Source organism: Ciona robusta, chromosome 2 (genome assembly GCF_009617815.1).
Source record: "Ciona robusta chromosome 2, ASM961781v2".
Lineage (NCBI taxonomy): Eukaryota > Metazoa > Chordata > Ascidiacea > Phlebobranchia > Cionidae > Ciona > Ciona robusta.
This window is the reverse complement of record NC_143236.1, coordinates 2077684-2097599: the sequence shown is the minus strand read 5'-3', so window position 1 is coordinate 2097599 and position 19916 is coordinate 2077684. Positions and strand designations below refer to the sequence as shown.

The following is a 19916-nucleotide window of genomic DNA, read 5'->3' as shown; positions in this document are numbered from 1 at the left end:
TGCATTTTCCTACTATTTACAAACACTTTGACATACAGTTAGATTCTTTTTTGGTATTCCATATAGTATCATGCTTTTCAAATTGTATCAGATTCCCTGATAAGTGGAACATGTTATCTGGCCTTGATCGCATGGTGGTACTACGTTGCATCAGACCCGACAAAGCTGTCCCTGCCGTGCAAGATTACATTGTTGATCAGATGGGTAGAGCCTTCATTGAACCTCCCACATTTGACTTGGCTGGATCATATAGTGACTCTACATGTTGCACGCCACTTATATTCGTGCTCTCTCCAGGAGCAGATCCAATGGCTGGTAAGGATAGAAATACGTTTGTTATGACACTGTTTTAGTCATACATAGTTGGGTATGTCAACTGTAACAGCTTTAAGCATGTGTCCTTGGGCAAGACATATATCATCAATTGCTCCAACCCGGTGGTCACTAATTGTCCAAACTATCAGCCACATATAAAAAATAAAAAAAATCCTCAAAATGTACACCCACATCACCCACAAAGTTAATTACATTGTAACTAACCCACCACGCGAGGGTTAATAAGTCACATTCATTCATTTATTTAAAGTATATTCGCTGTACTTAATTTACAGGTTTATTGAAATTTGCTGATGATCGTGGCTTTGGTGGAAAAAGAATTGGAACCATTTCTCTTGGCCAAGGTCAAGGTCCAATTGCTCAAAAAATGATTAATGATGCAACTTTGGAGGTAAACTGTTATTGAAGGAATTTATCATATTGTCACAATTTATACTTATTGAGTCAAATGTTGCTGTTATTCATATATCACATGCGTTTTAAAAACATGGCATATATATAGTGTGATCTTAGTACCTTCGACACACAACATTTTCTAGTTTGTACGTGATGAGTCATTATTGTACACAGTTTTATATATGTTGGGTTTTTGTTTAATTCAACTAGAGGTAAAACTGTTATGAAAGTAACTGCTGAGGTATATAGGCCTATATGGTGTAGTGATCCCAGAAACACAGAATTTTGGAGTTGTTTTTTAAGTGATAAATTAAAGTTTTGTGTATCTAGGGCTTCTGTTTAATTTTGATAGCATATTCTCATGTACACTACAGGGAACATGGGTAGTTCTCCAAAACTGTCATCTTGCCACAAGTTGGATGACAACACTTGAGAAAATATGTGAAGAGGTTATTGTACCAGAAAACACACACAAGGATTTCAGATTGTGGCTCACAAGTTATCCTTCTGAAAGATTCCCTGTCCCCATACTACAGGTGATTACATTGTCAGTTTATTTATATATCTGTACATCAGTTAGGTGACTGATTTAGTAAATTTTTACATAACTTTTTAGGTGTTTCTTTTTATATTTTGGAAGTTTTTTCTTTCTATGTTAGGGTTTTAAATAAAAGTATGACTTTTAAAATAAATTGCTTTGACTTTTAACTTTTTATATATACTTTTTAAAGGCAATGTTTACATTGCCCATATAAATATGGTTGTGTGTCATACTTTTAAACAATCTTTTTTTGGTTTTCAGAATGGAGTTAAAATGACGAATGAGCCTCCCAAAGGTATGAGAGCAAATTTGCTGAGGTCATATCTCAATGATCCAATATCTGACCCCACATTCTTTTCGGCTTGCAATAAACCAAAGGTGAGAGAACTGTGTATTTAATTTTTTTGTGCAAAAGAGAACTGTGTATTTTATTTTTTTGTACAAAAAATAACAAGTTAAACAGAAAATAATCAAGTAAACAACAGGCTTGTGTTTTTTCATTTATTTACTGTGTGTTTTTAGTGACAAAGAAGTGATTTATTTGTTAATTTAATTTTTCAAATATTTATAGGAGTGGCAGAAGTTGCTTTTTGGTTTGTGTTTCTTCCATGCGATGGTGCAAGAGAGGCGTAAGTTTGGTCCACTAGGTTGGAACATCCCATACGAGTTCAATGAGTCAGATCTTCGCATCAGCATGAGACAATTGCAGGTGACCACGCTTACTATTTTATAAAAGTTGTATTTCAAGGTCTGTATCTTATGGGCTTTTCTTATATTTTATAGTAAAATTCAAATTTCAATCAAATATCCATTGTAACTTTTTTTTAATTTTATTTCATTTATTACCTTTTTTCGCTTGTTCCAGATGTTCCTTAATGAATATGAAGAGTTGCCACTACAAGCACTGACTTATCTAACTGGGGAATGTAACTATGGAGGTCGAGTTACTGATGATAAGGACAGGAGACTCCTTTTGTCTCTTCTCTCTATTGTAAGTTTAAATTTTAATGAACCTGTAAGCTACATTTAAATTAAACAGTTGATTAGAACACAAAATTTGTCGAAACTGCTTAAAATAACTTTTTTTCGCAAAAATAAAGGTGCTGACTTTGAAACAGTTTTTAATTAAAAATGATTTTCGATTATTTTATTTAAACTATTGAATAATACATGTTTTATTTTTAGTTCTATAAGCCTGATATTGTGTTGGACGATCAATACAAGTTCTCTCCAAGTGGGATGTATTACGCTCCACCAGACGGACCCTATCAGTCGTACCTGGATTATGTAAGAGAACTACCCCTCGTACCTCATCCAGAGGTAAGTACCCAGTTTTCTTATATTGCTTAAATACATAAATTCCACTGTTACAATGAGGCTAATATAATTTTGAAACGAATCTTCTAGAAAATTTTTTTACATTGTAACCTATGTTTTACCCAAAATTTATTTGGTTATTTTTTATACCAGCAGTTTCAAGGAATTATGCTTGGCCACTATTTGGTAAAATCTTTTAAAACAAATACCAATTGTGCATAAAGTTTTAAAATGCTTCTTTTATGTCATTTTTCAGCTTGATTTTAAACATAAAATATTCAGGTATTTGGGCTCCATGAGAATGCTGATATCACCAAGGACAACCAGGAAACTCTCCAACTCTTTGATGGAATCCTCCTCACTCTTCCAAGGCAGTCCGGAGGTGGAGGAAAGTCACCAGAGGAAGTGATTGACGAACTTGCAGCTGATATCCTCACGAAGCTACCTCCGGATTTCGACATTGAGAAAGTGATGATCAAATACCCTGTGGTTTACAATGAGTCCATGAACACTGTGCTCAGGTATAAAAAAGTAACAAAAAAGTCAAGTAGGTTGCATTATGTAATTAGAACAACTTATTCTTTTGGTAAACCAAGATTTATTATTTACTTTTTTAAATTTGACATTATATATATATCCGTGTCTGACTGCGATGCTGTGTCTCGGCACCGGTTGCGCAAAAGACTTAAATGGGGTTTTTGGGTTTTGAGGTAATGGGCCAAATCTGGCCTAAATGAATGAATGAATGTAACTTACTTTATCCTCGCGTGGCCGGAAAACGACAGTCGTTATCCCATGGGTTTAACACCTTGTGCCAGCTTACGAGTTACCATGTATGTTACTTTGTGGGTGATTATTTTTTGGGGAGATTTTTTTCATTTTTTTTATGTATGGCTGATAATTTGGACAACCCATTAGTGACCACGCCCACAATGGTAGCAGCGACGAACCTTGAACCCATTATCTAATGGTTAAAGGCAGGCGCGTTAACCACTACGCCACAGCGCCGGACTATAAATCCTTGACCAGAACCTCACCTATAAAAAGTAAACAATACTTATATTCACAAACAATGCTGTTTGTTTCCAGGCAAGAGCTTATCCGATTCAATCGACTCACAGCGGTGGTAAGATCCAGTTTGATCAACTTGCGTAAAGCCATTAAGGGTTTGGTAGTGATGTCATCTGAACTAGAGGAAGTATTTACTTCCATGCTGATTGGAAAAGTTCCAGCAATGTGGGCATCCAAGTCCTACCCATCTCTCAAGCCATTGGGGGGTTATGTCACAGGTTAGTAACTAAAGATTTTACCAATACGCTAGAATGTTTTAGCACAAGTGTTTCAGGTAAAAGGAGAATTGAAATTTTACTAATTTTAATACGTGCTCATCCATTAGGCCTATATTCTTTTGTTGCTGTTTGGTTGCTTTAAAGTATTGTTTTCCATGTATTAATTATAAATTGTTTTCAAACTTCAAACGAAGACAATTATTTGTTTTGCTACAACATTTTACCCAACTTGAGTAACAGTGATTTCCTATTTTTTTTTTCTTTTTTCACAGATCTCTTGGCACGTCTTCAATTTTTCAATGATTGGATAGCCAATGGCATTCCCAACGTATTTTGGATTTCTGGGTTTTACTTTACGCAGTCTTTCCTCACTGGGGCTTCTCAAAACTATGCCAGAAAGTAAGTGTTCAGAAGAAATTCAGGAATTTTATTTCTTGTATGTTAGAATAATTGAATGAATGAATGAAACTTACTTTATCCTCGCGTGGCCGGAAAACGACAGTCGTTATCACACGGGTTTAACACCTCGTGCCAGCTTACGAGTTACCATGTATGTTACTTTGTGAGTGATTTTTTTTTTGATTTTTTCATTTTTTTATGTATGGCTGATAATTTGGACAGCCCATTAGTGACCACTAGGTTGGATCAATTGTCCTTAAGTGTCTTGCCCAAGGACACATACGCCCACAATGGTAGCAGCGTCGAGCCCTGAATCTATTACCTCTGGGTTACAGGCATGCGCACTAATCACTATGCAACGGCGCCGGTTAATTAAATTTGAATTACATGTAACTGTATTAGTATGATTGGGACACTGAATATCATTTTAATTTTAGATACACTATTCCTATTGATCACATTGGTTTTGAGTTTGAAGTTCTATCGTTTGAACATGAAACAGATATCGAGAAGAAACCTGAAGATGGTAAGATTCGGATGTTTTATCTTTGTTCTATTTTGTCTTTGCTTACATTGTTGTAAAAGGTGTCTTTGCATTAATTTTGTTTACTTTCATCAGTTAATGAATTTTCGCCGAACCAAATTTATGCTTTTCATATTCAAGGTGTCTATGTCCGAGGTCTCTTTTTGGAAGGAGCGCGTTGGGACCGCGAGGCAATGCAGATGGGAGAGTCTCTTCCTAAAGTCCTCTATGACGCAATTCCAATTTTGTGGTTGAAACCCGGAGAAAACTCTAAGTTTGAACCCCATCCTACATACACCTGCCCTGTGTATAAGACGAGTGCTCGGAGAGGAACACTGTCCACAACAGGTGAAATTTTTTTGTGTTTACTGTGTTTGGTTTACTTTATGTACTAATGCACTTCATAATACTAAGGAACTAGAATTATCCGTTAATGAAATGGTTCTATGTGCCAACTCTGGCATGAATTCCAGGTTGCTAGACACGTCTCGCTGTCTGACCTTACCCATATAGATAATTAATAACTAAATTCTTTGCAGGACATTCAACAAACTTTGTTATGATGATTGACGTGCCATCTGACAAACCCCAAAGCCATTGGATAAACCGTGGTGTAGCCATTCTTTGTCAGCTGGACGACTAATGTGACATATATGCGATTACTTTCTTAGTTATTATATAAAACCATTTTTCTGTTAGAGTTTCCTTGCCTTCCTTGTACATTTTATAAGTGTTTATATAAAGTATTATAGGTTTTTTTGTGACAACTTCACTGTGGTGTATTTCTTCCGTAGCAAAATTGGTATTGTTTTCGTAGTTGAAGCTTAAGTTAATAAAAAATTTGATATATGAGAGCACTTTAAAAAATTAATATCACGTAAACTTTATGATATTTGTTGCTAATCCCGGGCCGTGCCGATAATTTGATGTTTTATTTTTCAACATTTGTATATATATACCGCGGCAGTGGCGTTTTAATGGTTCTTTATTGGGATATAACGTGACCCGTAAATTAATTGCTCTCACAATGTTCTATAGGTGTCACTTTACCCGCATGAAAAAGTCGTGTATTCATGCAATAGTCCCCGATTCGTCTCGAAATTTAACTTTGAAAGTGCGCGAAACATACTATCTTGGCAGCATTTAGCTCGGTCAAACAGCTAGATGCATGCGCGTATATATAAGTGGTATTCTTTATAAAACTAGTACTTGGTTCGTCATAGCTTCAGACATATTATTCTCACCACTCATCAAATAAAGTAGCTGCAACCGTTGCATATTGAATGAATGTCACTTATAGTAGGATGGGGAAAGATGGGACACCGTTTCATTCCATTTTCTCGTACATTTTGGTAGTAAACAAGGAACATTCAAAGAATTATAAAACCTTGTCCTTGCGACTTTCATAGACCGTTGGTAATTGTTTAAAATACGATCAGGATATTTATATATTTTGGGCTAAAGATGTCCCATCTTCCCCCACCCCACTATATTTATTCTTGCACGGAGGGGCAAAGGCAGTTGTTATAACACAGCTGTTTGTTTCATACACCTTGTGCCAGCTTACGAGTTATACCACGTATTTAACTTTACGGTTGACTGTGTTTCTGTATGACTGACAATTTAGACGACGATCACCTGCCAGGGTAAAGGTTTTTTCCGAAGAATATATACGCCCGCAATGGCGACAATGTCGAACCCATATTCTCCGCTAGACCACGACGCCTGATATTATTAATAGTACAATGTCTCATAAAAGGCCATGTGCCTGGTCTAAATATGCATGTATAAACCAACGTTAAACCGACATGAAACGCTTTTACACAAACCTGTCATAACATACAAGTTAAAATAAATCGCATATTATACATTTGTTATATACCTTACTATACGGTAAAATGAATACCGTTAGCACATAATATCCCATATTTCCTGATCGTGTTTTTTAATCAAAACGTTCTTTTTCAGTAGTGAGGATGCGGTTTTATAATTCTATAAATGTTCTTCGTTTACTGTTGGACAGGCTACTATAACACGATATACATCATAGGTTTGCTATAACACGTTATATAGACAACCGTATAGGCTCAACTTACATGTTAAATACACATATACTAAATAGTCTCTCTCTCTCTCTATATATATATATAACAAATTAAATAGAAAAAATATCAACACATTTACACATATCAAAAAACACAGACTCACCGAACAAAGATATTCTTTAAAGTTTAAACTCTACGTCTGCATTCTCTCTAACTGTGTACATAACTGTACTGTAAACCAACGTGCTGTAAACTAACCATTGCAGAGTAGAGTTACGCTACTGGGACAATTATAATCAACGCGCGCGTCTCGCGATTTCTGCTGGAAGGCGAAAACACATACGAGGCGTTTTTAACTGATTGTTGAAGACAGATCAGCAAAACAATAAATTAGATTGCTTTAACTATATATATAGTAGGTGGGAAAAATGCGACACCTTTTTATTCTATTTTATCCTAACGTTTAAGATATTTAAATATTATGTGCTTTTGGTGTCCCTTCTTTCCCCCGCCTTACTGCATATCATATATACTATCATCCGTAAGTAACTTAGTTTTGGGGAAAAGCTAACAGTGGACCTAAGCTGACCTGTCTTTTTCGTGTTGCAACAAATCGCGAGTTATATATAGTAGGGTGGGGAAGACGGGACACCTTTAGCACAAAATATCCAAATATCCTATATATACCAAGAGTCAAATCATGTGACAGCAGTATTACGTCATGTCTTATAAAGAAAAAGTATTTGAGTGACGTTGCCCTCAACGTATGTATAAGGGCCACGCAAAACTTACAGAAACTGACGTAAACGTTTTGACAGTGACGTCATCTTTGTTACGTCATAAGCTTGTTTGTTACTTTTTAATTGGTCTCGATTCGTTATCAAATAAGTTTTTGAAACAAAATCTAAAATATTTTGAAAGTTGTGTTTTTATCAAATTAGCGATTTATATTAAAACTGAATTGCTGAGTCTGACTAATACATGGGTAACTGTGCAGGTGTTTAACATTTAGGATGTGGGTGGATTTTTCGTTAGTAGTAACTGGTATGTACTATAGTATAAGGGACCATTTGAATGGAGTAATTGCCGTAAAGTGTCTTGGCCATGGACACATACACCCACAATGGTAGCACCGACAAGCCTCCAGTTTAGAAGCAGGCACGCTAAACACCGAAAGCCGGTTGAAAGTATGAGATTATTTGCAAACGATGTACATCTTTCCAACATTACTGTAAGCATGGCGACATAGTTGTGAATACGGTCACATAATATAGTAAGGTGGGGGAAGATGAGACATCCTTTCATTCCATTTTCTCTTCCCATTTAATAGTAAACAAAGAACTTTCAAAGAATATAAAATTGTATCCTCACGGCTTCAATATACTGTTGTTAATTGTTTAAAACGATCAGGTTATTTGATAATATGTCCTATAGAAGTCCCATTTTCCCCACCCTACTGTGGGCCTACACATACCCAGTAAGCAGCGGTCCACATCGTTCGGTCACTAAAAATATTACACAAACTGATATTTTTTAAACAAAATGACCATTATTAAACGTCTTTTGGCACAGTTTTGTTTCTACTAGAAGTTTAACTAAAAAATAATAAACGTTATTGGCTCATTTGTTTGCTAGGAGTAACGACCAGCACGCTTGTTTTCTCCCAATTAAATATAAATATTTTGTTTAACTGTAAGCATGTTTTAACAACTGAGTCGCTATACTCTGCCTTTTCGTTTAAAATATGTAAAAATCTTTGCTACCGTAATCAAAGAAACGAATAAAAGTTATCATTATTATATAGTATTATTAAAGCGGGCAAGAATGTGGGGTCCTTGGAAAAGGCACGGCGTCTTTTATGTTACGAGTTCCAAGGAGAAAATGCACAAGTCGATCAAAACCAAGTCCATAACCGCCGTGAGGTGCACTGCCGAACCTACGTAGGTCCAAGTACCATTCATAATCTTTTTCATGGAGACCAGACGTACGCAATGAATCCTGCAGCAGCTCAAGTCTATGTTCTCGAAGACTTCCACCACATATTTCACCACAGAAGGGGAATATTAGGTCCACCGCAGCTACCTGGTTTTAATAATAATTTGGATTAATCACTTTGAATACAGTAGCGAGGGTCAGATTAATTTAAACAATAAAGAGAGAAGGGAATTAGCAATAAAAAAATTGTTATTAAAAACGCACGCACTGTATGTTTTTTTTGTGATCCGGTGTGATACCCGTGTTACTGTCGTTTTTCGGCCACGCGAGGATAAAGTAAGTTACATTCATTCATTTATTCATGTTAAAAATTTCAGATAAAAACGTGGCCAATAAACCGAAAGTGTATAAGTCAAGGGAGTTGTACATATTAGGTTGAAATTAAAAGAAAAGTTTGAGTAAAATAGACAATCCACATAATATGTGTGAATAAAATAATATATTATTATAATAAAACAAAACAACACTATTGAGCTGTATGCCTATATTTGTTCCTTATAATTTAGTAACAGTGTAATGTTAAAATACTATGTCAGTGGTATAGTACAGATGAGCAAGCTCTTCATTATAACTAGAAAAGACCAGCGTAAATGCGGTTGTCCACGTGAATGAATGAATGTAACTTACTTTATCCTCGCGTGGCCAGAAAACCACAGTCGTTATAACACGGGTGTTAATACACCTCGTGCCAGCTTGCGAGTTACCAAGTATGTTACTTTGTGGGAGATTATTTTTTGTAGATTTTGTTTTTTTATTTTTTTCGTGTGGCTGATAGTTTGGACAACCCATTAGATATATTTTTAAAATTACCAGGTATTACTCAATTGCACTGGGATGGCTAAAAATCCACACTTAAAAAGCAAAGCTAAAATAAACAAGTAAAATATTTCTACTTACTGTATTGTTGTCGTTATTAGCATACATGTAAAATGGTTTTGCTACTTTTGGAAAGTTGATGATAAACACTGGTGTTAATCCAAAATGTTTAACCAGGAAAGATTCCTGGTCAGTGTTAAAATCATCTCCCCAAACCGGAGCTGCTGTTGTTAATTTGTGTGAATTCTTCTGCAGTATTTCAAGTGCCTCAGAATACGGAATTCTAGAAACAATAAAAAAGTTATGTGACCATTATAAAGTTTAAATGCGTCTATGCAGGAACTGATACTGATAGCAAAAGTTTTTTGTGAAATTTTCTTTTTCTGTTTCTGAATATTTCATGTAAAGGTCATCAGATGAACTTTTTATTTTAAAGGTTATGTAAAATCAATTAAGTGCAAAAAAATTCAAATAATGAACATTAAGTTACAAAACCTGCCTTCGAAAGAAATATTGCACGAACGTCTAAATTTTAAATGTACAGTTTGAAGCAACTTACATTAAACAATTCTGAAACAAGTTCTTATTACCTCACATAATTACAGCATGTTGCATTCTTAACAGCTTTCTGATGTTGAGGAGGAATATCCTTGTAACCGTCATCAAATTTCTTTAGTGGGGTACTTTGCACTCGTTCAATGCAAAATTTGATGCTGTCTTCTATAAGGTCAAGAATTTCATGCAAATCCTAAATGTAAAGTATGTTGATTATTGTAGAAAAAACATGACAGTAATACAATTACTGCACGCATATGACAAACTGATTCAGATGTTTTTTTTAATTTCAGTTATATAATTCACACAACATGACAATTGGACGTTTTTTCTATAAATAAATACAGTATACAGACCATAACAAGGCCAACAGCTCACCTGTGTAAAAGCCACTTCCACTTCCAGCATCCTGAATTCGCTCAGATGTTTCCTTGATATTCCATGCTCGGCGCGGAACACAGGACTTAAGGTGTAAACACTGCCGAGAGACATCGCGCATGCTTCCAGATGCATTTGACCCGATACAGTTAAATAGGCAGGTTTATTAAAAAAATGATTTTCAGAGTTCTCCATATCAGTGTTTGTGGATGTGTCGGATTTTATGCTGAAGAGTTCGCCAGCACCCTCACAGTCACTTGTAGTGATGATGGGAGTATGCACGTGTGTAAAACCTTCATTCTGTGGTGAAAAATGTTAAGTGTATTTATTGTTAGGTGTAATTTTTTTAAACTTAAAAGTTATTTTTTTCAAGCAAGCATACAATATTAAATAATGTAAGAAGTTTTTTTTTATTTTAAAAATAAGTATTGCAAAATGATTGTGTTTGTCTCAGATAACAAGAAGTTAGGATTTGATAAAACATAAACAGTTGCACTTAAAGTATTGTCGATATGTATCAACAGTGCATGTAGATAATACAACACGTGGCATGTTTGTATTACAAAGCCAAATCTAATTAAACCTGAAAGAATTCATGAAATGACATTTCTAGTTGATTCCGGAGTTTAAATGCGTTAATCATGGATGTTCTCCTCATTCGAAGATGCGGGTAGCTCCTCAGATGTTGCATGTCATGGGGAGTGTGTTTCAGAAATGGATAAGTCTAATGAATGTTAAAAGTATTTGGAAAACACTCCTTTTAAAAGCTTAAAATTCAATGTTATTAAGTAAATTGTATGTTATATAATGCATCATATTCATTACACTAAATATGCTAAAAAGTCTAAAATACAATTAAGATTCATAACTGCAAAGTAACGTAGTATTTTAAAACTACAACCTAGGAAAAGTCATTAGACTCCGTAAGTCTAAAATACAAAATAAACATGTTCACATATAATAAAATGCAGTCACGTAAAAAGTCACATATAATAAAATGCATGCAGAATGAAATACAATCAATTTTTAATATTAGTGCAACAACAAAACGTCTTACTTCTGGATCACAAGGTCCAACAACTTGAATTTCTTCACACACCATCTCAATCTTGTTCACATTCAAATCAGTTTCAACAAATGTACCATTGGCTGATACTGCAGCACCATTCTGCAGCTGGCTAAAGTTATAACAGAACCAAAAATAATAAAAGGACAAACCACCCAAAAAACAGTACAGTTTTGCAGCATGACCCGAGAAAACCCATTTTTTAAATCTATGGTGCAAGTGAAGAACCCTCTAGTAGGTTGGGAGGTGTTAAAGATTTGTAGTTAACCTACATACATTTAATTTTTTTTGTAAGTGTTCAAGAAAAATAGAACTGCTATAATTGCAATTGCAGTCAAAGGCTGTTTGAACCTCAAGCATGAAGTATCTAGCCATAAAATAGTGTCCAACAAACCAAGTTCAGAAGCATTAACTTATGGGAATTATTTACAAACATTAATAGCTTACCTATTGAACATATGTGAAGGCAATACGACTTGCAAAGGGTTCAATGACGTTCCGTCCACAATATCAACGAACATAAAGTTCTTGTGTTTTCGTATTGATTGCACCCAACCCTTTGAATAGCATGTGGTAATACAAAAATATGTGAGAAGGAAAATACCTTTCAGTACATAGGAAAGCCAGCATATGCTATGCGTATATTGTTATCAAAATCTATGTTGCACCTGGATCCATCCGTTTTGAGAAACTGCTTCTCCGTTAACAACATCTTTGATTTTAAAACGTTTTAGAGCTGTAGCAACAGTACTGTAGCTAAGCTTGCACAGACGAAACATCAGATAAAGTGGTGCGCCACTTATTAGTTAGCTTATAAAGCAAACAAAACGAAGTCCGGAAATCTAGACAATCTAGAACAAAAAATCCCAAAACGTGAAATTTAGGGGGAATCCCCTCCGCTAGGACACATTCTTTAAAGTGTAAAAGCTATAAGACCAAAGACAGATTTATAAAGCTAAGTACATAAAACTGTATACCAGCTGTGATTATACACTGAGAACTTATTTAAACTATGAAAATAGCAGTAGTAAAGGTATAGTTAATAGCACGAAGTTCTGCTCACGTGACATAACAAAATCATATCAATAATTACAACAAAAAAATAAAGAAAATTGCACGAATTAAGACATTTGACGTGTGGAAACGACCATATCAAAAAAAAACAACACAAAAAAAATTACTGATTGACGAAAAGGGATCTATATGGCCATTGACGTACTCAAAAACAACGTGAATAAAACAATCGAAGCACTCCCAAAAATCCATAAAACCAACAAACAACAAAACAAATAAACAGTGATGCGTTACGCACTGAGCAATGCGTGTTTTTTTTAAAATTAGGTTGTTGTTCGAACTGGTGACCCTTTGTTGTTCGTACCACGAAGCACCACGGCTAATGTTAACTTAAACCATAGTTAAATATTTATCCTCGTCTTATACCAATGACCCAAATAGTTACTGCTAGACTGTGCAGAAAATAGATTGACATTATGAAGGCGAAGAAAGCGGAAATTTAGCAGCATTGTAGCAGCCAAGAACTAATTTTTTCTTCTTAATGTCCTTGACTGCTAATGTTTCGGAGACTTGGACTTATTTTTGCACTTATTTTTAGAAATTCGATATTATAGAAATGTTTTTGTCGAAAGTGTTTGCTCTTGTGCTTCTGATTGGTCTGCTGCATGTAGTTGTACAGGCGGAGTACACATGGTACGGACCTGGAAACGGTTATGTCTATTTTGTTATAAACACCAATATGGACTACGATGAAGCTGAATCGCAATGTAGAATATACGGAGCCACCCTTGCAGTTCAGGGACCCAAGGACAGAAAAACGATGAAGTAAAGTGCTTGACTGCATGTAATGCTTGAAAAGTTATACAAAAACTTCACGAAAACTGTCAAAGTATATTAATGATATAGCATATACTTATAACGGTATGGTCAGCTTTAATTGATTATAATTAAAAATATAATCTGGAAATCGTATCATATCAACCGTTTCACTATCTTTGCAGAAAAATTAACGAGCGATTGCCGGTCACTACACGCGAAGCTTACTGGATTGGTCTCACTGATCGAGTGACCAACGGTCAGTTTATTTGGGGAGACGGCACCCCATTAACCAACAAACAAAAGAACTGGCGGGTAAATGAACCGAGCAATTATGGAGGCTACGAAGACTGCGTGGGTGAAAACTTTTCTCATTCTCTAAAGTGGAACGACTATCCTTGCGATTACGGAGAGCTATATGCACTATGCGAACGTCCAGAGTAAAATTTTTCCTGTTAAAAATGCCATATTGAACAATTAGCTTTAAAATATAATTTACATATACACTACGCAATATGTTTTAAACAAAGCGTGTAAGCCATTTACGGGTTTACAGATGGACGTTAATTGTAAACTGGACTCGAAAAGGGTACCGTTTTAATTAATAAAAATGGTATTTTTAGTATAGCACCGGTTCGCGTTTCGCAGTGTGTTATTGAGTGCAGTTAGTAATTAAGGCGGAGTGTCCCAGTTAAACATTTCCCGATGTGATATTCTTCGGTTCAAAATACTTTGTGTGTGACACCCATCTTGTGTATGTAGTTCATACATTTTATTTTGTTATACAATATTGAAACAAATATACGCTTGTCATGTACAGAATAGCGTAAGAACACAGAATATAATGGAATCATTTGTTATACAAAGCACAGCTTTAGGTTTTAACTAATTGCAACGTTTACACAGTACACCTATGTACAAATATTGCGCTATAAGATAATACAGTTTATTTGTGGCAGCTGGATTCCGTATACGGCGCTTATTTGACAAAGTGTCATTGCAAATTATACTGTACACGTTGTTTTTAATTGATTCAAAATTACATTTCCGGTTGACCTGTGACCAAAATAGCTAGCTCTTATTGATTCTTGTACGTCATAGTGGCAAGCATTATTGTGCGGGTGGTATTATAATTGTTAAACGTGCCACCCCACAGCTAATAAGTTAAACCACGAACAGCTTGTAAGACAAGGCTTAGCACATTTAGTGGTCTGTTCAATCGATAGCCTTGCAATATTCGTGTAGTAATATATCAGCAGTCGTAAGGTCAGGTACTCTTGTCTACTATATATATATATATAGTAGGGAGAGGGAAGGGACATCTTTTATTGTGCTTTCTCGTCCTATTCGGAAGTAAACAGAGAACATTCAAAGAATTATAAAACCGTATTCTAATGACTCCCATAGACTGTTGTTATTGGTTTAAAACACGACCAGAATATTTGAATATTATGTGCTAATGGTCATCTTACCCCACAGTACTTATACGTTCTGTGTTATACCGGTTAGATTTTAACAAGATCGGTTGCAAATATTCAGATGTTTATACACACGGTAAGAATTCTAATCAAGAGGACCGTCCTCTTCGCTAAGTCCTCTATAAAACAAATACTCGTTGTAGGTGGTCCACTGCTTAAACTCCTTTGATAAAGAGGGAAGAGATTTGGTTCCGCTGGAAGAGGACGTCACCAACTTAAAACCTCGGCTCGCCAGCTTTTCAAACGCAAGCTCCAAGTAGTTGTGGGTTAGGTAGTAACGGCAAGTATAACCTTCCGATGGGTGGCGCTCGGGGTCTCGACTATCGTTCAATTCCTGCTGGAAGACCTAAAACAGCAAGGCTAGTTTTGTGAATTGGTTCAAATATGGTGAAATCAATACCGATACAGCTGTTGTGTTATTTAAGTATATAGCAACGTTTAAATAAATTATCACATACTTTGTGTCAAATAGGTAAAGAAGCAATGTAAAAGAGATCTATAGGTCATTTTGATTACTTATTAGCTGAGAGTATATAAATTTCTTCATTTGATCAATTAAAGCGCTGCATACGAATTTCGCTTATCATATATATTCGCATCGCCTTCCTTTGGAGAAAAAATGAATACCTTTAATCAAGAAAATTCGATTTGGGTTTATATCGTGACCGCGTCCTAAGCGCCTTTTATCTAATATACGACTCCTGTAGCGGCGCAAAATGCATTTGATGCGCGATAAACGAGTCAGAGATTGGCAGACGAGCGTCGCTTTTAATTATTTGACGCGGTTGAGGCTCGAGCAGCAGAACTAGATCGATAGAGGTTACGTTGGTGTGACATCGCGGCATCGATCCTGTGCAAGGTGATGCCACTTGAATGATGCTGCCTAGTTTAAAACGCAGCCTTTGGAGATCAATAACACAACCGTCGTTGCAATTCGGCGCTTCAATATATTGTTTGGTTCAGGGGAACAATCGTGTTAAGTCTGTCACATTCGCACTACATTTGTTCTGTTAACTTTGTGTTGAGTCTATCGGGAAAGTACAGCCACCAGGACGTGATGTTGGGAAGAGGGCGAAACAGTGTATGTTCTTTCTTTTTACTTTTCTCATACATGATTCACGTTCAACATGGTGTATTACCACAGATCAGCGTTATAACGATTCGGCGCAAGCATTTTAAATTTTAATTTTTTAATTGAGTCGATGGATGATCATTTTTAGAAAATAGTGCGGTGCGCTGTTAATTACTTTTTATTATTGTCATTTGACACATTATTTGTCGTTTAAAAACGTATTAACCTGACGCCCACTTATTAGCGTAAATTGGCAAATCTGTAGGATCGATATGGTAGGGTGGGGAAGATGGGACACTTTTGGCCCATAGAATACCCAAATATCGTGATGGATGTTTTTAAGAATTAACAAATATCTGTATGCTGGAAATCGTGAGACCACTTTTATAATTCTTTAAATGTTCTTTGTTTACTATACCAAATGGGACGGGAAAATACAAAAAAAACGTGTCCCATCTTTCCCCACTCTACTATATATTTTCAAAATATGCGCCAGCTGTTAGAAACCAAAAACCTATTTATATCGTGTTAGTATTTCTCTTCCGCTGAAGGATAGGTTTTACTATTTCGTGATGAGCGTCTTAACAGCCATCATCACGTTCGTGTTACCGCGTTGTAAAACGTAGAAAGAATAACTTCTTCTCTTTTACCAAGAAGAATTATATTCTTTCTTGCGTATATACACCCTGCCCTTAGCATTACCGACGCCTCTGTCAAATGCAATTCTTTTGATGTGAAAATTATAACTTCGGCGCTTATCTTATGGTGGTAGCAACATAACCACTTTCGTTTCCTATAAGGAACATCTCACGTTGTTTTAAATGACGCATCCGGCGATTCAACTGAATAAGCTGAAGAATGGTGTAGCTATACCACTGTGTGGGTGACTTTTAATGTGTCTGCGGTAAACAATACCGGTTTAAAGGGCCTCTTTAGCGTTATCGATTTAATTAAACACATTTTGAATTCGTTATTGTACATCGTTCATGTCTCATTGAAATAACTCTATGTCAGTTGCCTATGCACGGTTTGTTTACTTTTCTACCTCTTTAGCAACGTCGGATCTTCCTGAGACTGTAATTCTTGTTATTCGTCGAAATTTTGAAATGTCAGTTGATCGTCCATCGCTGGTTGAAGTGTATGAACCTCTATAACCGATGGTGATAAAGAAGGGACCTTTCTCCCAAAGGTCAGTCTTTAAACTGTTCTGCCTTTCATAACTGCAAATGCGTTCAATTAAAATGAAATAATGGCTTGAGAATTTATACTCATGCGATAAATATACAGACACACATACAAATATATATTGCGGCCGAATGAACTTACCAAATGTCAGTCCCGTTTCCTCCTATGGTCAAAGAAGGTGCCGAAGCAGCCGACGGAGGTGGCCACCGTTTAGAGACGAATCGCTTGACTACTCTGTTCGGGCTTACTGAATCCGATTTCTAAAGCAAGAAAATATAGTTAGATATTGTAGACAAAACAATTCAAGGATTTGTTTGTACAGACTGATAGCCAAGCACTTACCAGGAATTGAGGCACAGTGTCGTCAGAAGACTCGGTGCGACATATCGTAATCTCAAGCTTGCCGAGTTCTTTAACCAAATCCTCAAGTCCATAAAACTCAGCATCGAGACGAAGCCTGTACCGAACTGCGGCATCCGGTATAAGCTTATGAAGACTAAGATCGCCCTTTCCTCTTAAATAGTCCAAAATATAGCGAAAGTTTTCACCGTCGCGGTCCACAAACAACCGGTCGTCTTCGTCACGTACGTAGCCTTCCATGTCCAATTTTAAGTCGTTTTGTTGGAAGCTTTTTGCCGCCATTGCCAAGCTTGAAGTGGCACATTTGTTGGTTAATGTTTTGAGCGTTGTTGTATAGTGGTGACCGCCAACGCTCAGTTTAATAACGCTGTTTGGGTTACTTCCGCTCATTCTTAAAGACCACGAACTTATTCTTTTAGTTAACCAGGCACGGTGTAAAGCAGAACTGACTGACACACGAATATAGCTGTAAACTAAAGACCCGGTCGCCTAAAATCTGCGAATCAAGAACTAGGGTTCATATAGAGTTCGCTTCGCCTGATTATACTTGATCCAATTACATTCAATAAACATGTAGGATATGATTGTGCTTAATCTTATTTGAAGGTTATACGTGACTATATATCTCCCTGTTTACTTTCACAAGCCGCTGGGCGCTTCTGCATATTCCATGAGACGTTATATAAAAATGTCAATATATCCCGGCAGGTCGTCCACCTTATCTTACGCGGCGACGGTATAAAGGCTACCTAGCATTTTAAATATTGATTACTCTTCTCGCTGGTAGCATCCAGGTAAATAGGAGCGGAACGATTCTAACCAAGCGTCTGAATCTTGCATACACCGGACATACGTAGCTGATACGGTGCAGACAATTCCTTGTGACGCATACAAGCCTATATGAATACTGCTGGCTGGCCCGGTACACACAGTTCGCGTGAAAACTAAACTGAGCGCGTGCAAGCAGGGCGTGCACACGCGCGGGTCTTTCTTTATACAATCCTGGCTAATCAACTGTATCATTCCAACTAGTGCCGGGTTGTATGCAAATTTAGAGTTGAAAACGGCAAATTCGGATCTTTTAAATGAGATGACTTGACGGTTGTTTGTTGACATGAAAACGCCTGCGCTTTACATGTAGCACGTTTTAAAAAATAGGCAGGCATAAACATAAATGTTTTACCGTAGTCACTTTAGTATACTATGGTTTTAGATTAACAAAGCTTAAGATGGTTTAGGAAATCAAACTGAAATTTCCTCCCTAACTATTTTGTGATTGCTAATTTAGCAAGAGAAAGTACCCATTGTCAAAATATATCAAAATTTAATCGTAATTCATTTTATAGAAGTAAAACTCTGTCTAAACGAATCCATTTATGCGCTCGACTTTAAGATGCATAGTTACTGGCTTCATTTTCTGCATTTAAAACACGTTTTACGATTTGAACATTTTGTAGATGTGTTATCATACCTAAAATTAAAGTACTTGGCACTTTACGTATGTTGGTACGTGTTTATTTTCAATTTCGATGAAAAGTTTCATCAAAATGTAATTCCGAATTTACTTGTTCAAACTTGTATGAGCATCCACCCTAGGGGCAGTATTTATGCAAGGTATGTCCCGCGTGGTGGCAGCCACGTGCCAGTAAAACCGAAACGGTTTAGCTATTAAATTTAATAACATTGTTAATTCCGTAATGTTTCCGCGATTTACACTTACCGGTTTAACACGATAACTTATTGTACACAAAAAGGTAGAAATGCTTTCTGTAGTTAAAATCAAACAGCTCAGAACGCAGGGATGCTGTGACATACGCTACAGAACGGATCATTACCCCAACATTTATTAAAAACACAGCTTTTTGTTCCTTCTCCCGAAAGTTTTAATTATTCTTTTGGTACTCGGCAGCTAACAAACATGCAAACACACTTTTTATAATTTAATACAGAAACTTACTTTTAACGTTGCCAATATGTATGGAGCAAACATCCGTAGACATTTACATGAACTTGTGCTTGTTGCGAGCCGTATATTGGTTTATTTTACTTGTCAGTGTACGGAATGTTGTAATACCAGTAATGCAATCGGCTCTATTAAACTGTACAGAAAACATGCGTTACATTAATGGAACGATCAATTACGTATAGTAAAATGGGGGAAGATGGGACACATTTAGCACATATTGTCTAAATATACTGAACGTGTTTTAAACAATTAATAACGGTATACGGGAGTCGTGAGGATACGGTTTTAAAATTCTTCGAATGTTTTTTGCTTACTACCAAACGGGATGAGCAAATCGAATAAAAAGGTGTCCCATCTTACCCCATTCTA

The 19916-nt window shown here is 36.2% G+C and overlaps 4 protein-coding genes and 1 long non-coding RNA gene across 6 annotated transcripts in view; 2 read left to right on the top strand and 3 right to left on the bottom strand.

Annotated features, from left to right (window-relative positions):
* Nucleotides 1–5668, top strand: part of LOC149739983 (dynein axonemal heavy chain 3-like) — a 38560-nt gene extending 32892 nt beyond the window's left edge. For both annotated transcript variants that reach the window (XM_089873441.1, XM_089873440.1), the window contains exons 70-82: nucleotides 92–315; nucleotides 612–727; nucleotides 1107–1268; nucleotides 1535–1651; nucleotides 1845–1982; nucleotides 2139–2264; nucleotides 2459–2593; nucleotides 2873–3111; nucleotides 3680–3879; nucleotides 4152–4278; nucleotides 4716–4804; nucleotides 4943–5149; nucleotides 5341–5668. In XM_089873441.1, coding sequence (XP_089729567.1) covers nucleotides 92–315; nucleotides 612–727; nucleotides 1107–1268; nucleotides 1535–1651; nucleotides 1845–1982; nucleotides 2139–2264; nucleotides 2459–2593; nucleotides 2873–3111; nucleotides 3680–3879; nucleotides 4152–4278; nucleotides 4716–4804; nucleotides 4943–5149; nucleotides 5341–5444 — 1984 coding nt within the window. In that variant the 3' untranslated portion in view covers nucleotides 5445–5668. The remainder of the gene's footprint in view (nucleotides 1–91; nucleotides 316–611; nucleotides 728–1106; nucleotides 1269–1534; nucleotides 1652–1844; nucleotides 1983–2138; nucleotides 2265–2458; nucleotides 2594–2872; nucleotides 3112–3679; nucleotides 3880–4151; nucleotides 4279–4715; nucleotides 4805–4942; nucleotides 5150–5340) is intronic.
* On the bottom strand, nucleotides 1868–7099 carry LOC149739982 (uncharacterized). The gene is made up of 3 exons (XR_016384506.1): nucleotides 7010–7099; nucleotides 2120–3074; nucleotides 1868–1995 (listed from the first exon to the last, which is right to left on the bottom strand). It is a non-coding gene; the product is annotated as an uncharacterized LOC149739982 (long non-coding RNA).
* Nucleotides 7100–8025: 926 nt separating this feature from the next.
* LOC149739981 (asparaginyl-tRNA synthetase-like) lies at nucleotides 8026–12947 on the bottom strand. Its single transcript, XM_089873329.1, has 8 exons — nucleotides 12325–12947; nucleotides 12104–12213; nucleotides 11648–11768; nucleotides 11174–11314; nucleotides 10591–10890; nucleotides 10248–10405; nucleotides 9739–9940; nucleotides 8026–8928 (listed from the first exon to the last, which is right to left on the bottom strand). The coding sequence occupies exons 1-8, from the start codon at nucleotides 12433–12435 to the stop codon at nucleotides 8656–8658; spliced, it is 1416 nt and encodes a 471-aa protein (XP_089729455.1). The 5' UTR covers nucleotides 12436–12947; the 3' UTR covers nucleotides 8026–8655.
* A 193-nt stretch (nucleotides 12948–13140) lies between these two features.
* LOC149739980 (collectin-10-like) lies at nucleotides 13141–14113 on the top strand. Its single transcript, XM_089873331.1, has 2 exons — nucleotides 13141–13495; nucleotides 13672–14113. The coding sequence occupies exons 1-2, from the start codon at nucleotides 13287–13289 to the stop codon at nucleotides 13928–13930; spliced, it is 468 nt and encodes a 155-aa protein (XP_089729457.1). The 5' UTR covers nucleotides 13141–13286; the 3' UTR covers nucleotides 13931–14113.
* A 123-nt stretch (nucleotides 14114–14236) lies between these two features.
* On the bottom strand, nucleotides 14237–18386 carry LOC149739979 (BTB/POZ domain-containing protein KCTD8-like). The gene is made up of 4 exons (XM_089873330.1): nucleotides 17564–18386; nucleotides 17363–17481; nucleotides 17082–17256; nucleotides 14237–15310 (listed from the first exon to the last, which is right to left on the bottom strand). Exons 1-4 carry the CDS (start codon nucleotides 17969–17971, stop codon nucleotides 15050–15052), a joined length of 963 nt encoding a protein of 320 aa, XP_089729456.1. The 5' UTR covers nucleotides 17972–18386; the 3' UTR covers nucleotides 14237–15049.
* Nucleotides 18387–19916: the final 1530 nt, after the last annotated feature.